Here is a 17,237-nt window from a genome sequence, read left to right as displayed (position 1 = left end):
CCAAAGTCCTTGGAAGTTTCTTCCCTGTGTGACTGCCCCCAGCCTCAAAGGCTGGCCTCCATGGTCACTAGGACCTAGTCCAGTATGTCGAACCTGCGGCCCTCCTTAAGATGGGCACTCTGCAGCCACCATTTTAGAGATACCCTGGTCCTTGGAGACAGGGTTATCAGCCGATGCATTTGAAGATGCGATCCGGACCACATGTCCAACAGGTCCCACTGAAAAGTTCTTGCATGGAACCTGCCGAATGGGATTGCTTCGTAGGAAGCTACCATTTTTCCCAGGATTCGCGTGCAATGATGCACCGATACCTGTTTTGGCTTCAGGAGGTCTCTGACTAGAGATGACAGCTCCTTGGCTTTCTCCTCCCGGAGAAACACTTATTTCTGGTCTGTGTCCAGAACCATCCCCAGGAACAGTAGACGTGTCATAGGAACCAGCTGTGACTTTGGACTGTTTAGAATCCAACCCTGCTGTTGTAGCACTTTCCAAAATAGTGCTACACCGACTAGCAACTGCTCCTTGGACCTCGCCCTTATAAGGAGATTGTCCAAGTACGGGATAATTAAAACTCCCTTTTTTCGAAGGAGTATCATCATTTCGGCCATTACCCCGGTAAACACCCTCGGTGCCTTGTACAGTCCTGTCTGGACTTGGTAATGGTAATCCTGTACCACAAATCTGAGGTACTCCTGGCGAGGATGGTAAATGGGGACATGCAGGTAAGCATCCTTGATGTCCCGGGATACCATGTAATCCCCCTCGTCCAGGCTTGCAATAACCGCCCCGAGCGATTCCATCTTGAACTTGAATTTTTTTATGTATGTGTTCAAGGATTTTAATATAAATGGGTCACACCGAACCATGCGGTTTCGGTACCCCAACCCGTGTAGAATAGTAACCCCGTCCTTGTTGAAGTAGGGGCACTTGAGTATTACCTTTGGGAATACTGCTTATTAATTGTCTCTAGTACAGCCTCCCTGCCTGAGGGAGTTGTCGGCAAGCCATAATCTAGGAAGCGGCTGGGGGGAGATATCTCGAATTCCAGCTTGTACCCCTGACATACTATTTGAAAGAAACAGGGATCCACCTGTGAGCGAGCCTACTGATTGCTGAAATTTTTGAGACGGCCCCCCACCGTACCTGGCTACACCTGTGGAGCCCCTGCGTCATGCTGTGGGCTCAGAGGAAGCGAGAGAAGAATGTTGATTCTGGGAGCAGGCTGACAGGTGCAGCTTTTTCCCTCTTCCCTTGTCTCTGTACAGAAGGGAAACGCCTTTGACCCGCTTGCTTTTCTGAAGCCGAAAGGACTGTACCTGATAATACAGTGCTTTCTTAGTCCGTGAGGAAACATGAGGTAAAAATATTTCTTCCCAGCTGTGGCTGTGGATACGAGGTCCCAGAGACCATCCCCAAATAATTCCTCACCCTTATAAGGCAGAATCTTTTTAAAGTCAGCATCACCTGTCCCGTGACAGGTCTCTAATACCCTCCTGACAGAATGGACATTACATTCATTTTGGATGCCAGCCGGCAAAATATCCCTCTGTGCATCCCTCATATATAAGACGACGTCTTTAATACGTTCTCATGTTTGACAGGGTCACCGACCACGCTGCAGCAGCACGATCTGCAGGTCTCCGTCTAGTACCTGAGTGTGTAAATACAGACTTCAGGATAGCCTCCTGCTTTTTATCAACAGGTACCTTCAAAGTGGCCGTTCCTAAAACGGCAGTGCCACCTTTTTTGACAACCGTGTAAGCGCCTTATCCACCCTAGGGGATATCTCCCAGCGTAACTTATCCTCCTGGCGGGAAAGGGTACGCCATCAGTAACTCTTTAGAAATTACAAGTTTCTAAACGGGGGAACCCACGCTTTTCACACACTTCATTTATTCATCTGATGGGGGAACAAAACACTGCCTGTTTTTTCTCCCCAACCTAAAAATAAGAATTTACTTACCGATAATTCTATTTCTCATAGTCCGTAGTGGATGCTGGGAACTCCGTAAGGACCATGGGGAATAGCGGCTCCGCAGGAGACTGGGCACAAAAGTAAAAGCTTTATGACTAGCTGGTGTGCACTGGCTCCTCCCCCTATGACCCTCCTCCAAGCCTCAGTTAGGATACTGTGCCCGGACGAGCGTACATAATAAGGAAGGATCTTGAATCCCGGGTAAGACTCATACCAGCCACACCAATCACACCGTACAACTTGTGATCTGAACCCAGTTAACAGTATGATAAACGTAGGAGCCTCTGAAAAGATGGCTCACAACAATAAACAACCCGATTTTTGTAACAATAACTATATACAAGTATTGCAGACAATCCGCACTTGGGATGGGCGCCCAGCATCCACTACGGACTATGAGAAATAGAATTATCGGTAAGTAAATTCTTATTTTCTCTGACGTCCTAGTGGATGTTGGGAACTCCGTAAGGACCATGGGGATTATACCAAAGCTCCCAAACGGGCGGGAGAGTGCGGATGACTCTGCAGCACCGAATGAGAGAACTCAAGGTCCTCCTCAGCCAGGGTATCGAATTTGTAAAATTTAGCAAACGTGTTTGCCCCTGACCAAGTAGCTGCTCGGCAAAGTTGTAAAGCCGAGACCCCTCGGGCAGCTGCCCAAGATGAGCCCACCTTCCTTGTGGAATGGGCTTTTACAGATTTTGGCTGTGGCAGGCCTGCCACAGAATGTGCAAGCTGAATCGTACTACAAATCCAACGAGCAATCGTCTGCTTAGAAGCAGGAGCACCCAGCTTGTTGGGTGCATACAGGATAAACAGCGAGTCAGATTTTCTGACTCCAGCCGTCCTGGAAACATATATTTTCAGGGCCCTGACTACGTCCAGCAACTTGGAGTCCTCCAAGTCCCTAGTAGCCGCAGGCACCACAATAGGCTGGTTCATGTGAAACGCTGAAACCACCTTAGGGAGAAATTGAGGGCGAGTCCTCAGTTCTGCCCTGTCTGAATGAAAAATTAGGTAAGGGCTTTTATATGATAAAGCCGCCAATTCTGAGACACGCCTGGCTGAAGCCAGGGCTAACAGCATGACCACTTTCCATGTGAGATATTTTAATTCCACAGTGGTGAGTGGTTCAAACCAATGTGACTTTAGGAGACTCAACACTACATTGAGATCCCAAGGTGCCACTGGAGGCACAAAAGGAGGCTGTATATGCAGTACCCCTTTGACAAACGTCTGAACTTCAGGCACTGAAGCCAGTTCTTTTTGGAAGAATATTGACAGGGCCGAAATTTGAACCTTAATGGACCCTAATTTTAGGCCCATAGATAGTCCTGTTTGCAGGAAATGCAGGAAACGACCCAGTTGAAATTCCTCTGTAGGGGCCTTCTTGGCCTCACACCACGCAACATATTTTCGCCAAATGCGGTGATAATGTTTCGCGGTTACATCCTTCCTGGCCTTGATCAGGGTAGGGATGACTTCATCTGGAATGCCTTTTTCCTTCAGGATCCGGCGTTCAACCTCCATGCCGTCAAACGCAGCCGCGGTAAGTCTTGGAACAGACAAGGTCCCTGCTGGAGCAGGTCCTTTCTTAGAGGTAGAGGCCACGGGTCCTCCGTGAGCATCTCTTGAAGTTCCGGGTACCAAGTCCTCCTTGGCCAATCCGGAGCCACGAGTATAGTTCTTACTCCTCTCCTTCTTATGATTCTCAATACTTTGGGTATGAGAGGCAGAGGAGGGAACACATACACTGACTGGTACACCCACGGTGTTACCAGAGCGTCCACCGCTATCGCCTGAGGGTCCCTTGACCTGGCGCAATATCTGTCTAGTTTCTTGTTGAGACGAGACGCCATCATGTCCACCTTTGGTTTTTCCCAACGGTTTACAATCACGTGGAAGACTTCTGGGTGAAGTCCCCACTCCCCCGGGTGGAGGTCGTGTCTGCTGAGGAAGTCTGCTTCCCAGTTGTCCACTCCCGGAATGAACACCGCTGACAGTGCTGTCACATAATTTTCCGCCCAGCGAAGAATTCTTGCAGCTTCTGCCATTGCCCTCCTGCTTCTTGTGCCGCCCTGTCTGTTTACGTGGGCGACTGCCGTGATGTTGTCCGATTGGATCAATACCGACTGACCCTGAAGCAGAGGCCTTGCTTGACTTAGGGCATTGTAAATTGCCCTTAGTTCCAGGATATTTATGTGAAGAGACGTTTCCATGCTTGACCACAAGCCCTGGAAATTTCTTCCCTGTGTGACTGCTCCCCAGCCTCTCAGGCTGGCATCCGTGGTCACCAGAATCCAGTCCTGAATGCCGAATCTGCGGCCCTCTAGAAGATGAGCACTCTGCAACCACCACAGGAGAGACACCCTTGTCCTTGGAGATAGGGTTATCCGCTGATGCATCTGAAGATGCGATCCGGACCATTTGTCCAGCAGATCCCACTGAAAAGTTCTTGCATGGAATCTTCCGAATGGAATCGCTTCGTAAGAAGCCACCATCTTTCCCAGGACCCTTGTGCATTGATGCACTGACACTTGTCCTGGTTTCAGGAGGTTCCTGACTAGCTCGGATAACTCCCTGGCCTTCTCCTCCGGGAGAAACACCTTTTTCTGGACTGTGTCCAGAATCATCCCTAGGAACAGTAGACGTGTTGTTGGAATCAGCTGCGATTTTGGAATATTTAGAATCCACCCGTGCTGACGTAGCACTACCTGAGATAGTGCTACTCCGACCTCTAACTGTTCCCTGGACCTTGCCCTTATCAGGAGATCGTCCAAGTAAGGGATAATTAAGACGCCTTTTCTTCGAAGAAGAATCATCATTTCGGCCATTACCTTGGTAAAGACCCGTGGTGCCGTGGACAATCCAAACGGCAGCGTCTGAAACTGATAATGACAGTTTTGTACCACAAACCTGAGGTACCCTTGGTGAGAAGGGTAGATTGGGACATGGAGATAAGCATCTTTGATGTCCAGAGACACCATATAGTCCCCTTCTTCCAGGTTCGCTATCACTGCTCTGAGTGACTCCATCTTGAATTTGAACCTTTTTATGTAAGTGTTCAATGATTTCAGATTTAAAATCGGTCTCACCGAGCCGTCCGGCTTCGGTACCACAAACAGCGTGGAGTAATACCCCTTTCCCTGTTGTAGGAGGGGTACCTTGATTATCACCTGCTGGGAATACAGCTTGTGAATAGCTTCCAATACTGCCTCCCTGTCGGAGGGAGACGTTGGTAGAGCAGACTTCAGGAACCGGCGAGGGGGAGACGTCTCAAATTCCAATTTGTACCCCTGTGATGCTACCTGCAGGATCCAGGGGTCCACTTGCGAGTGAGCCCACTGCGCGTTGACATTTTTGAGACGGGCCCCCACCGTGCCTGAGTCCGCTTGTAAAGCCCCAGCGTCATGCTGAAGACTTGGCAGAAGCGGGGGAGGGCTTCTGATCCTGGGAAGAGGCTGCCTGCTGCAGTCTTTTTCCCCTTCCTCTGCCCCGGGGCAGAAATGAGTGGCCTTTTGCCCGCTTGCCCTTATGGGGACGAAAGGACTGAGTTTGAAAAGACGGTGTCTTTTTCTGCTGAGAGGTGACCTGGGGTAAAAAGGTGGATTTCCCAGCCGTCGCCGTGGCCACCAGGTCCGATAGACCGACCCAAAATAACTCCTCCCCTTTATACGGCAAAACTTCCATATGCCGTTTGGAATCCGCATCACCTGACCACTGTCGTGTCCATAAACTTCTTCTGGCAGAAATGGACAGCGCACTTACTCTTGATGCCAGGGTGCAAATATCCCTCTGTGCATCTCGCATATATAGTAATGCATCCTTTAAATGCTCTATAGTCAATAATATACTGTCCCTATCCAGGGTATCAATATTTTCAGTCAGGGAATCCGACCAAGCCACTCCAGCGCTGCACATCCAGGCTGAGGCGATTGCTGGTCGTAGTATAACACCAGTATGTGTGTATATACCCTTTAGGATATTTTCCAGCTTTCTATCAGCTGGTTCCTTGAGGGCGGCCGTATCAGGAGACGGCAACGCCACTTGTTTTGATAAGCGTGTGAGCGCCTTATCTACCCTAGGGGGTGTTTCCCAACGCGCCCTAACCTCTGGCGGGAAAGGGTATAATGCCAATAATTTATTAGAAATCAGCAGTTTTTTATCGGGGGAAACCCACGCTTTGTCACACACCTCATTTAATTCATCTGATTCAGGAAAAACTATGGGTAGTTTTTTCACACCCCACATAATACCCCTTTTTGTGGTACTTGTAGTATCAGAAATGTTCAAAGCCTCCTTCATTGCCGTGATCATGTAACGTGTGGCCCTACTGGACATTACGTTTGTCTCGTCACCGTCGACGCTGGAGTCAGTATCCGTGTCTGGGTCTGTGTCGACCATCTGAGGTAACGGGCGCTTTAGAGCCCCTGACGGTGTTTGAGACGCCTGGACAGGCACTAACTGATTTGCCGGCTGTCTCATGTCGTCAACAGTTTTTTGCAAAGTGCTGACACTGTCACGTAATTCCTTCCATACGACCATCCAGTCAGGTGTCGACTCCCTAGGGGGTGACATCACTATTACAGGCAATTGCTCCGCCTCCACATCATTTTCCTCCTCATACATGTCGACACAATCGTACCGACACACAGCACACACACAGGGAATGCTCTGATAGAGGACAGGACCCCACTAGCCCTTTGGGGAGACAGAGGGAGAGTTTGCCAGCACACACCAGAGCGCTATATATATACAGGGATAACCTTATATAAGTGTTTCTCCCTTCTATAGCTGCTGTATTTGTATTATCTGCCAATTAGTGCCCCCCCCTCTCTTGTTTTACCCTGATTCTGTAGCAGGACTGCAGGGGAGAGTCAGGGAGCCGTCCTTCCAGTGGAGCTGTGAGGGAAAATGGCGCTTGTGTGCTGAGGAGATAGGCTCCGCCCCCCTTTTCGGCGGCCTTTTCTCCCGCTTTTTTTTTAGGAAAACTGGCAGGGGTTAAATGCATCCATATAGCCCAGGAGCTATATGTGATGCATTTCTTTAGCCATATAAGGTTTAAAACGTGTTTTATTGCGTCTCAGGGCGTTCCCCCTCAGCGCCCTGCACCCTCAGTGACCGGAGTGTGAAGTGTGCTGAGAGCAATGGCGCACAGCTGCAGTGCTGTGCGCTACCTTATTGAAGACAGGAACGTCTTCTGCCGCCGATTTTTCCGGACCTCTTCGCTCTTCTGGCTCTGTAAGGGGGCCGGCGGCGCGGCTCCGGGACCCATCCAAGCTGAGCCTGTGATCGTCCCTCTGGAGCTAATGTCCAGTAGCCAAGAAGCCCAATCCACTCTGCATGCAGGTGAGTTCGCTTCTTCTCCCCTTAGTCCCACGATGCAGTGAGCCTGTTGCCAGCAGGTCTCACTGAAAATAAAAAACCTATTTAAACTTTTACTCTAAGCAGCTCAGGAGAGCTACCTAGCATGCACCCTTCTCGGCCGGGCACAAAAATCTAACTGAGGCTTGGAGGAGGGTCATAGGGGGAGGAGCCAGTGCACACCAACTAGTCATAAAGCTTTTACTTTTGTGCCCAGTCTCCTGCGGAGCCGCTATTCCCCATGGTCCTTACGGAGTTCCCAGCATCCACTAGGACGTCAGAGAAAACCCATTTTTAGAGGTGCTTGGGTTAATGTCAGAAATGTGTAACACATTTTTTATTGCCGGGATCAAGTCACGGATGTTCCTAGTGGATTGTGTATATGTCTCAACCTTGGCGACACTGGAGTCAGACTCCGTGTCGACATCTGTGTCTGCCATCTGAGAGAGCGGGCGTTTTTGAGCCCCTGATGGCCTTTGAGACGCCTGGGCAGGCGCGGGCTGAGAAGCCGGCTGTCCCACAGCTGTTACGTCATCCACCCTTTTATGTAAGGAGTTGACACTGTCGGTTAATACCTTTCACCTATCCATCCACTCTGGTGTCGGCCCCACAGGGGGCTACATCACATATATCGGCCTCTGCTCCGTCACCATACAAGCCTCCTCATTCAACATGTCGACACAGCCGTACCGACACAACGCAGACACACAGGGAATGCTCTAAACGAGGACAGGACCCACAAAAGCCCTTTGGGGGGACAGAGTGCGAGTATGCCAGCACACACCAGAGCGCTATATATATATATACAGGGACTAACTGAGTTATGTCCCTAATAGCTGCTTTTCATATAATATATGTATATATACTGCCAAATTTAATGCCCCCCCTCTCTTTTCCCTCTTACTGTACTGTAGATTGCAGGGAAGAGCCAGGGAGCTTCCTTCCAGCCGAGCTGTGAGGGAAAAATGGCGCCAGTGTGCTGAGGAGATAGGCTCCGCCCCTTTTCCGCGGCCTATTCTCCCGCTTTTTATGGAATTCTGGCAGGGGTATTTTCCTCATATATAGCCCCTGGGGCTATATATTGAGGTATTTTAGCCAGCCAAGGTGTTTTTATTGCTGCCTCAGGGCGCCCCCCCCCCCCCCCCCTGCACCCTCAGTGACCGGAGTGTGAAGTGTGTGAGAGGAGCAATGGCGCACAGCTGCAGTGCTGTGCGCTACCTTGGTGAAGACAGAGTCTTCATGCCGCCGATTTTCCGGACCATCTTCTTGCTTCTGGCTCTGTAAGGGGGACGGCGGCGCGGCTCCGGGACCGAACACCAAGGACTGGGCCTGCGGTCGATCCCTCTGGAGCTAATGGTGTCCAGTAGCCTAAGAAGCCCAATCAGGCTGCAAGCAGGCGAGTTCGCTTCTTCTCCCCTTAGTCCCTCGCTGCAGTGAGCCTGTTGCCAGCAGGTCTCACTGAAAATAAAAAACCTAAGTCTATTCTTTCTAAGAGCTCAGGAGAGCCCCTAGTGTGCATCCAACCTCGGCCGGGCACGAATTCTAACTGAGGCTTGGAGGAGGGTCATAGTGGGAGGAGCCAGTGCACACCAGGTAGTCTAAGATCTTTCTAGAGTGCCCAGCCTCCTTCGGAGCCCGCTATTCCCCATGGTCCTTACGGAGTTCCCAGCATCCACTAGGACGTCAGAGAAATGGGCGTTAGTACACCCGACCTGTACTCCTTTGCCCTGACGGTCTAGTGGGGTCCCTACTCGGTGACCGTGTCCACGCCAGCATCTCGGTCCGTCTCCCTAGACCGCTTCAGGAACGCAATTTACTAGCGGGTCCTGCTTGGGGGACCCTCTTACCGCCTCCCCGTAGTAGCCACGCGAACCAGGAGAGCGTCTGCGACCGTGTGACTAAAGCCGTAGCGTCTACGTCGCAAGTACCAGGGAACAAGCCGCGGGAGTATATAACGCTACTTAGGAGGTGATGGAGCCACAGCACAGAATGTCACACTGATATCAGCGCTGCGGCCCTTGAAGTCTTCTTAGAAAGCTTTTCAGGTCTGCCCAGTGCAGCCCCCCTCTTAAGTGACCTGCTGCTGCAGGCACCAACTCGAAATTGAGCTCCAGTGCCTGCAGGTAGGGTTTATAGGGGAGGCCCTGATGCATACTGGGACAGCCTAAAACTTTAGCCTGTTGGTGCAGCTGGATCAAGAACCTCTCTACACCCCGATGTTTACCTGTGGAACACAATGTACCCTGCTGCAGAAATGCAATTGAAAAGCAACTCGTGACCTCAACTCAACCTCAATAGTAGATGTGTTCCTCATATAATATGAATGAAGCCACTATGTTGGAATTTGTTTTATAAAGCTATTTTTAAAACCGAATGTTCAGTATCAGCATGAAAAAGCAAATTAAAGTTTGTTAACTATAATTATACTGTATACAGGTTACAGCAAATCCAGCAACAATTTAGAAGTGGATGTGATTAGGATGCCGGCGGACGAAATCCCGGCAGCGGAATCCCGACATGCAGTCAAAATGCTGGTGCCGGAAACAGACATGTTTTGGAACGTCGACGATCGAATCCCAATCGCAGATATACTGAATGTAAGTATGCCGAGGTCGCCTAGGTTATGGCTACGAGGGGGGATTTTAGATCTAGGCAGAGGGGAGAGGGTATGGCTCTATTAAAGAGAGAGTTAGGATAAGGCAGCGGGAAGGGGAGAGTTAGGATAAGGCTGCGGGAGGGGAGAGTTAGGATAAGGCTGCGGGGGGGGGGGGGGGGGGGGGGGGGAGGGGGTGTTAGGGTTAAGGCACCCCGGGGTGGGATAGGGCTAGGCTGTGGGGGGGGGGGGGAGGGAGGGTTGGGATTATGCTGCCATGATTGGTCTTTTGAATATCGGCATATTATACCGAACACCATAGAAGCAGCTGTCCTAACAAAGAAGGCATCGGATGACTGTTTAGTATATTTTAACACAGAAATGCAATATAACAATAAATTAGAGTAATTACTGTTGAGATTAGCCTTACCAATAACCTCGGCTCGGTACCAGAGCTCATCTTCTGAATCATACTTGGCAATGCAGGCTTGACCCATTGCTGGACACAACAATTTTAAATCATCAGATTCTTTGCTGTTATACACTACTTGTATCTTGTCCACAAGCTTTACATATTCTGATAAACCAAGCTAAAAAAAAGGGTATTAATGTGCAATGAGAATAGCTGATTGAATGCAACCATGAGAGAATATGGAACATGACTGCATTTGACATGTAATTTTAATCGCATATAATGCAAACAAAACACTTCTGGCTACAATATGGGCACTAATGCGGATTTTCACCAGCTACTGTATGTACAACGTAAGAGACCTCAACAAATACAATAAGTTCTCAGAAAATCCCCCTTTCCCACAGCCTGGCCAGCAGCCACTACATGCAGTGTAAAGTGCTGAATGGAGCTGCTGCACGTTGCCAGTGGCAGCAGTTTTCCCTACCAAGTCTGCTGTGTGTCTGTGGATCTAAGGGGTGGTCTTCAGTATGCCGGCTGTCGGGATCCCGGCGCACAGTATACCGGTGCCGGAATACGGACAGCCGGCATACCGACACTTATTCTCCCTCATGGAGGTCCACGACCCCCCTGGAGGGAGAATAAAGTAGCGTGAAAGCGCGCCACCGTGCCCGCAGCGTGGTAAGCGCAGCGAGCCTGCAAGGGGGTCATTTGCGCTCGCCACACTGTCGGTATGCCGGCGGTCGGGGTCCCGGCGCCAGTATGCTGGTCGCCGGGAGCCCGACCGCCGGCATACCATACTACACCCGATCGAAGAGCTCAATCATCACACCAGAGAGAGAGAGAGAGAGAGAGAGAGAGAGAGAGAGAATCTGGAAAGTGTCTTACAGTGATCATTGGGTCTGAAAATGTCTTAAGTACTGTATTACATACACTGCACTTTGCCTGGGGCTGACTATAACTTGTAACATGCTAATTACGAATCCTTCATGGGATGGCAACAATTGCTGTAAAATCAAACATTTGGAAAACCCCCTCCAGAAATCCTGTATTTGACCCTGGGGTGAGCTAATTTAATCCACCCAATAATAAAATCAATATTGCCACCTGTAAGTGTCTATTAATAATAAAAATGAAAAAAGAAAACCACAGTTTGATATTTTGATTATAAAACCTATAAATCACTCAGAACAACGTATACCTTGCCAATAAACATTTTTACTTAAATAAACATACCACGTGAATGTAAAAGTCAGAAGGATCACTCATATGGCAGATAATGACAATGACTTCTGTCATGTTCTTTGGTAATATTGGATTGCTATATTGAGCAGCAGGAACATTTACAATTGCACTTGAAATGTTTGAGGGAAACCTAAAAAAAATAAAAAATAATAATGAGCAGGATACCAAAATATGTGAAGTGTGTGTGTGTGTTTTATATATATATATATATATATATATATATATATATATATATATATATATAAATAAAATAAATGACTGATAATCTCACATAAGTCTTACAAATGGCAAAGTTTCTTGCACACTGACCCTTTCATCTAAATAATTTTTAGAAAATCACTTTTGAGCGTGGTTAAGGGGGGTATTAAATTAGGTCTGGGTTTTTTTTTTATTGCCTATTTGATTTTTGCCTATGAGTAAAAAATGGGACTTTTCGTTATTTTTAAGGTGAATGGGGATTCTCCCTATTCAAAAGCATTGCCGTTTTTTCGCCTAGATTAAAAATTCAGCCGGCGCGAAAAACATGTAGATTGGCAAATCCACATGTTTTCCCCCCTGTGCCGGTGAAAACACGGTCTGTTTTCGCAGATTAAGGCACTTTTCGCCAATGCCTTTTCACTACAAAAAAAAAAAAAAAAAATTAAAAAAGAGCCTCAATTGAATAGGCAGGGGGGCGAAATCAATGCCTCCGAGGATTACCAGAGCCAACTGAATATCCACCTAAGTCTCATAATGAACGTGAGTGGATCATACATCTGCATGGGCCCCTACCATCTCTCCTGGTAATATCAATGACTGCTGTGGGGAGTAATTAGTACAATTAGCGTTTGGGGCAAACAGCAAAGATTTGCAATCAGAAAAGACCCAAGAAAAATATCAAAAGAAAAGAGACCAAGATAAGTCTAGAAAAACAAATCTTGTAAGTACAGTATTATGCGTTTGTGTATCTCTCTCTCTCTGGTGGGTAGTTATCAAAGCTTGTAGAGAGTTAAAGTGGAGATAAATAAAGTCGGCTCCTGGGCTTTTTCAAACAAAGCCTGGAAAATTAGATAGTGAGTTAAAAGCGGATTGGTTAATGCTTTATGGGGTCTACGCACTAAGACTTGTAGAAAGATAACGTGGAGAGAGATAAATATCAACGAGCTCCTATCATTTCTCATTCATCCAGCAGGAAACACTGAAAGGATTACACTGGGGTATAGAGGTGTGGCTAGTGGGAGCTGGCACTCTATCAATTTAAAAGTGTGAAGCTCCTCCCTCTCTTATCCATCAGCTACCAGTTAGAAAAATGTGCCCTAGGGAGCTGGTCATACAGGACTATATTCCAGCATTACAGGTGAAACTCAGAAAATTAGAATATTGTGCAAAAGTTCATTTATTTCAGGAATTCAACTTAAAAGGTGATACCAATATATTATATAGACTCATTACATGCAAAGTGAGATATTTCAAGCCTTTTTTATAATTTTGATGGTTGTGGCTTACATCTTAAGAAAACCCGAAATCCAAAATCTCAGTAAATTAGAATACTACATAATATCAACAAAAAATGGATTTTAAATACAGAAATGTTAGACCTCTGAAAAGTATAATCATGCACATAAACTCAGTACTTGGTTTGGGCCCCTTTTGCATAAATTACTGCCTCAATGCGCTGTGGCATGGATTCTTTCAGCCTGTGGCACTGCTGAGGTGTTGTGGAAGACCAGGGTGCTTCAATAGCGACCTTCAGCTCAATTGCATTGTTCAGTTTCACATCTCTCATCTTTCTCTTGGCAATGCACCATAGATTCTCTATGGGGTTCAGGTCAGGCGAGATTGCAGGCCAATCCAGCACAGTAATCCCACAGTTATTGAACCAGGTTTTGGTACTTTTCACAATGTGGGCAGGTGCCATGTCCTGCTGGAAAATGAACTCAGCATCTCCATCTCTTGTCAAGCAGCTCCTGAACAAACAACAACGTCAGAAGCGTCTTACCTGGGCTAAAGAAAAAAAAACTGGTCGGTTGCTCAGTGGTCCAAAGTACTCTTTTCTGATGAGAGCGAAATTTGCATCTCATTTGGAAACCAAGGTCCCAGAGTATGGAGGAAGAATGGAGAGGCACACAATCTAAGATGCTTGAAGTCCAGTGTTAGGTTTGTACAGTCTGTGTTGATTTGGGGAGCCATATCATCTGCTGGTGTTGGTCCACTGTGCTTTATTAAATCCAGAGTCAACGCAGCCATCTACCAGGAAATTTTACAGCACTTCATGCTTCCTTCAGCAGACAAGCTTTATAAGATGCTGATTTCATTTTCCAGCAGTTCTTGGCACCTGCCCATACTGTCAAAAGTACCAAAACCTGGATCAATTACTATGGGATTACTGTGCTGGATTGGCCAGCAAACTCGCCTGACCTGAACCCCACAGAGAATCTATGGGGCATTGCCAAGAGAAAGATGAGAGACATGAGACCGAACAATGCAGAAAGAGCTGAAGGACACTACTGAAGCATCCTGATCTTCCATAACACCTCAGCAATGCCACAGGCTGATATAATCCATGCCACGCTGAAATAAGACACTAATTCATACAAAAGGGGCCCAAACCAGGTACTGAGTACATATGCATAATTATACTTTTAGAGGGCCAACATTTCTGTATTTAAAATCATTTTTTTATTGATTTTATGTAATAACAAGATTTATGGTAAGATCTTACCGTTGTTAAATCTCTTTCTGCGAGGTACACTGGGCTCAACAAGGAATAACATCGGGGTGTAGAGTAGGATCTTGATCCGAGGCACCAACAGGCTCAAAGCTTTGACTGTTCCCAAGATGCACAGCGCCGCCTCATCTATAACTCTGCTTCCGTGCACGGGAGCTCAGTTTCGTTAACCAGCCCAATGCAGTAGCAGGTACCAATAACAACAATCGCTCGTAGCCAAATACACCACACACTCACTACAGGAGAAGGTGTCAGCGGCTCATGCCACACCAACCCAAAGAAGCTAAGTGCGTCAGGGTGGGCACCTTGTGGAGCCCAGTGTACCTTGCAGAAAGATTTAACAACGGTAACTTCGTACCAAAAATCTCATTTTCTGTGCGGGGTACACTGGGCTCCACAAGGATTGACATCGGGGATGTCCTAAAGCAGTTCCTTATGGGAGGAGACGCACTGTAGCGGACACAAGAACCCGGCATCCAAAGGAAGCATCCTGGGAGGTGGAAGTATCAAAGGCATAGAACCTTATGAACGTGCTCACTGAGGACCATGTAGCCGCCTTGCACAATTGTTCAAGGGTCGCACCACGACGGGCCGCCCAAGAAGGTCCAACAGACCGAGTAGAATGGGCTTTGATGGTAGCAGGTGCTGGAAGACCAGACTGTGCATAAGCATGTGCAATCACCATTCTAATCCATCTGGCCAAGGTCTGCTTGTTAGCAGGCCAGCCACGTTTGTGAATCCCAAACAAGACAAAAAGATAATCAGATTTCCAAATAGAGGAGGTTCTCTTCACATAGATACGGAGAGACCGTACCACATCCAAAGACCGTTCTTTGGAAGACACCTCAGTAGAATTAAAGGCCGGAACCACAATCTCCCGATTAAGGTGGAAGGAAGACACCACCTTAGGTAAATAACCCGGACGCATTCTAAGAACCGCCCGGTCACGGTGAAAAATTAGATCGGTGGACTTACAGGATAAGGCACCCAAGTCCGAGACCCTTCTAGCTGAGGCGATAGCCAGCAAAAACAAAACTTTAAGGGAAAGCCACTTAAGGTCAGCAGACACAAGAGGTTCAAAGACTCTTGCAAGGCCTCTAGAACCACAGACAGATCCTAAGGGGCCACAGGTGGCACATAAGGAGGCGGAATCTGCAACACGCCCTGAGTGAATGTATGAACATCAGGTAGGGCAGCAATTTTTCTCAGTAACCAAACCGACAAGGCAGAAATGTGAACCTTGAGGGAGGCCAGACGAAGGCCTAAGTCCAGGGCCTGCTGTAGGAAGGCCAACAGATTGGCCGTACTAAACTTGAAAACATCATGATTGTGAGATGTGCACCAAGTAAAGTAAGCATTCCAGACCCTATGGTAAACCCAAGCAGAAGCCGGCTTACGGACATTCAACATAGTTTGAACAACCGCCTCAGAAAAACCCTTAGCCCTCAAGACGGAAGCTTCAAGAGCCACGCCGTCAAAGCCAGACGGCCCAAGTCCTGGTAGACACAAGAACCCTGAACGAGGAGGTCCAGTCGTTGTGGAAGTAGAAGGGGACGATCTAGCGAGAGGCCCTGTAGATCGGAGAACCAGTGCAGTCTGGGCCACGCTGGAGCGATCAGAAGTAGGTTTCCTCCTTCTTGCTTGAACTTCTGTATTACTATGAGCAGGAGTGACACCGGAGAGAACAAGTAGGGCAGCCGAAAGTTCCATAAAATAGCCAGAGCGTCCACGAACGCTGCTTGATGATCCTTCGTCCTTGCTCCGAAGACCGGAACCTTGTGATTGTGTCGAGACGCCACCAGGTCCAAATCTGGAAGGCCCAACATATCCACGAGAAGTTGAAACACCTCTGGATGGAGGCTCCACTCTCCGGCGCGTACGTCCTGACGACTGAGAAAGTCTGCTTCTTAGTGTAGGACCCCCGGAATGAACACTGCGGATATGGCCGGCAGATGGCGTTCTGCCCAATTAAGAATCCGAGATACTTCCCTTATTGCCGTGCGGATCCGAGTGCCGCCTTGATGATTGATGTATGTCGCCTTGGTGGCGTTGTCCGATTGTACTTGAACAGGTCTGTTCTGTATCAAATGCAGGGCCAGGTTTACTGCATTGAACACTGCCCGCTTCCAGAATGTTTATCGGGATTAGAGACACCTCCTTGTTCCACCGACCCTGAAGGGAGTGTTGTTCAAACACCGTGCCCCAACCTCTCAGACTGGCATCCGTCGTCAGTAGGACCCAGTTGGATATCCAGAAGGGACGGCCCCTGCTCAATCGATGGTCCTGAAGCCACCAGCTCAGTGACAGACGGACCTTCGGAGACAAGGAATTCATGTGAGATCTGATCCGGTGAGGCAGGCCGTTCCACTTGGTCAGAATTAGGAGGGCGAGAATGGAATTGAGCATACTCCACCATGTCGAAAGCCGACACTATGAGACCTAGCACTTGCATTGCCGAATGTATTGACACTTGCGGACGAGATAGGAAGCATCGAATCCTGTCTTGAAGCTTCAGGACTTTCTCCTGAGACAAAAACAACCGCTGGTTGTGAGTGTCCAATAACGCTCCCAGGTGCACCATGCTCCGAGCAGGAACCAGGGAGGATTTCTTCCAGTTGATTAGCCACCCGTGGGCTTTCATGAACTGGACCGTCAGATCTAGATGACACAGGAGAACTTCTGGGGAATTTGCCAGGATCAACAAATCGTCCAAGTACGGTAGGATCCTGACCCTTTGATGGCGGAGTACAGCAGTCATGACCGCCATTACTTGGGTGAAAACTCGGGGCCGTTGTCAAACCAAAAGGTAACTCCAGAAATTGTTAATGAAGGTTGCCCACCGCAAAACTCAGGTACTGCTGATGAGACACTGCATTAGGAATATGCAGGTAGGCATCCTGTATGTCCAGGGAGACCATATAGACCCCAGGATCCAAGGCCA

At 48.2% G+C, this 17,237-nt stretch overlaps 1 protein-coding gene across 4 annotated transcripts in view; it reads right to left on the bottom strand.

Annotated features, from left to right (window-relative positions):
• RNF17 (ring finger protein 17) overlaps positions 1–17,237 on the bottom strand; it is a 1,464,292-nt gene that overhangs the window by 565,370 nt on the left and 881,685 nt on the right. For all 4 annotated transcript variants that reach the window (XM_063951617.1, XM_063951615.1, XM_063951616.1 and 1 more), the window contains 2 exons: positions 11,581–11,719; positions 10,363–10,522 (listed from right to left, as the gene is read on the bottom strand). In XM_063951617.1, coding sequence (XP_063807687.1) covers positions 10,363–10,522; positions 11,581–11,719 — 299 coding nt within the window. The remainder of the gene's footprint in view (positions 1–10,362; positions 10,523–11,580; positions 11,720–17,237) is intronic.

Source organism: Pseudophryne corroboree, chromosome 2 (assembly GCF_028390025.1).
Source record: "Pseudophryne corroboree isolate aPseCor3 chromosome 2, aPseCor3.hap2, whole genome shotgun sequence".
NCBI lineage: Eukaryota > Metazoa > Chordata > Amphibia > Anura > Myobatrachidae > Pseudophryne > Pseudophryne corroboree.
Note: the sequence above shows the minus strand (reverse complement) of the source record. Positions and strands in the feature narration are given on the sequence as shown.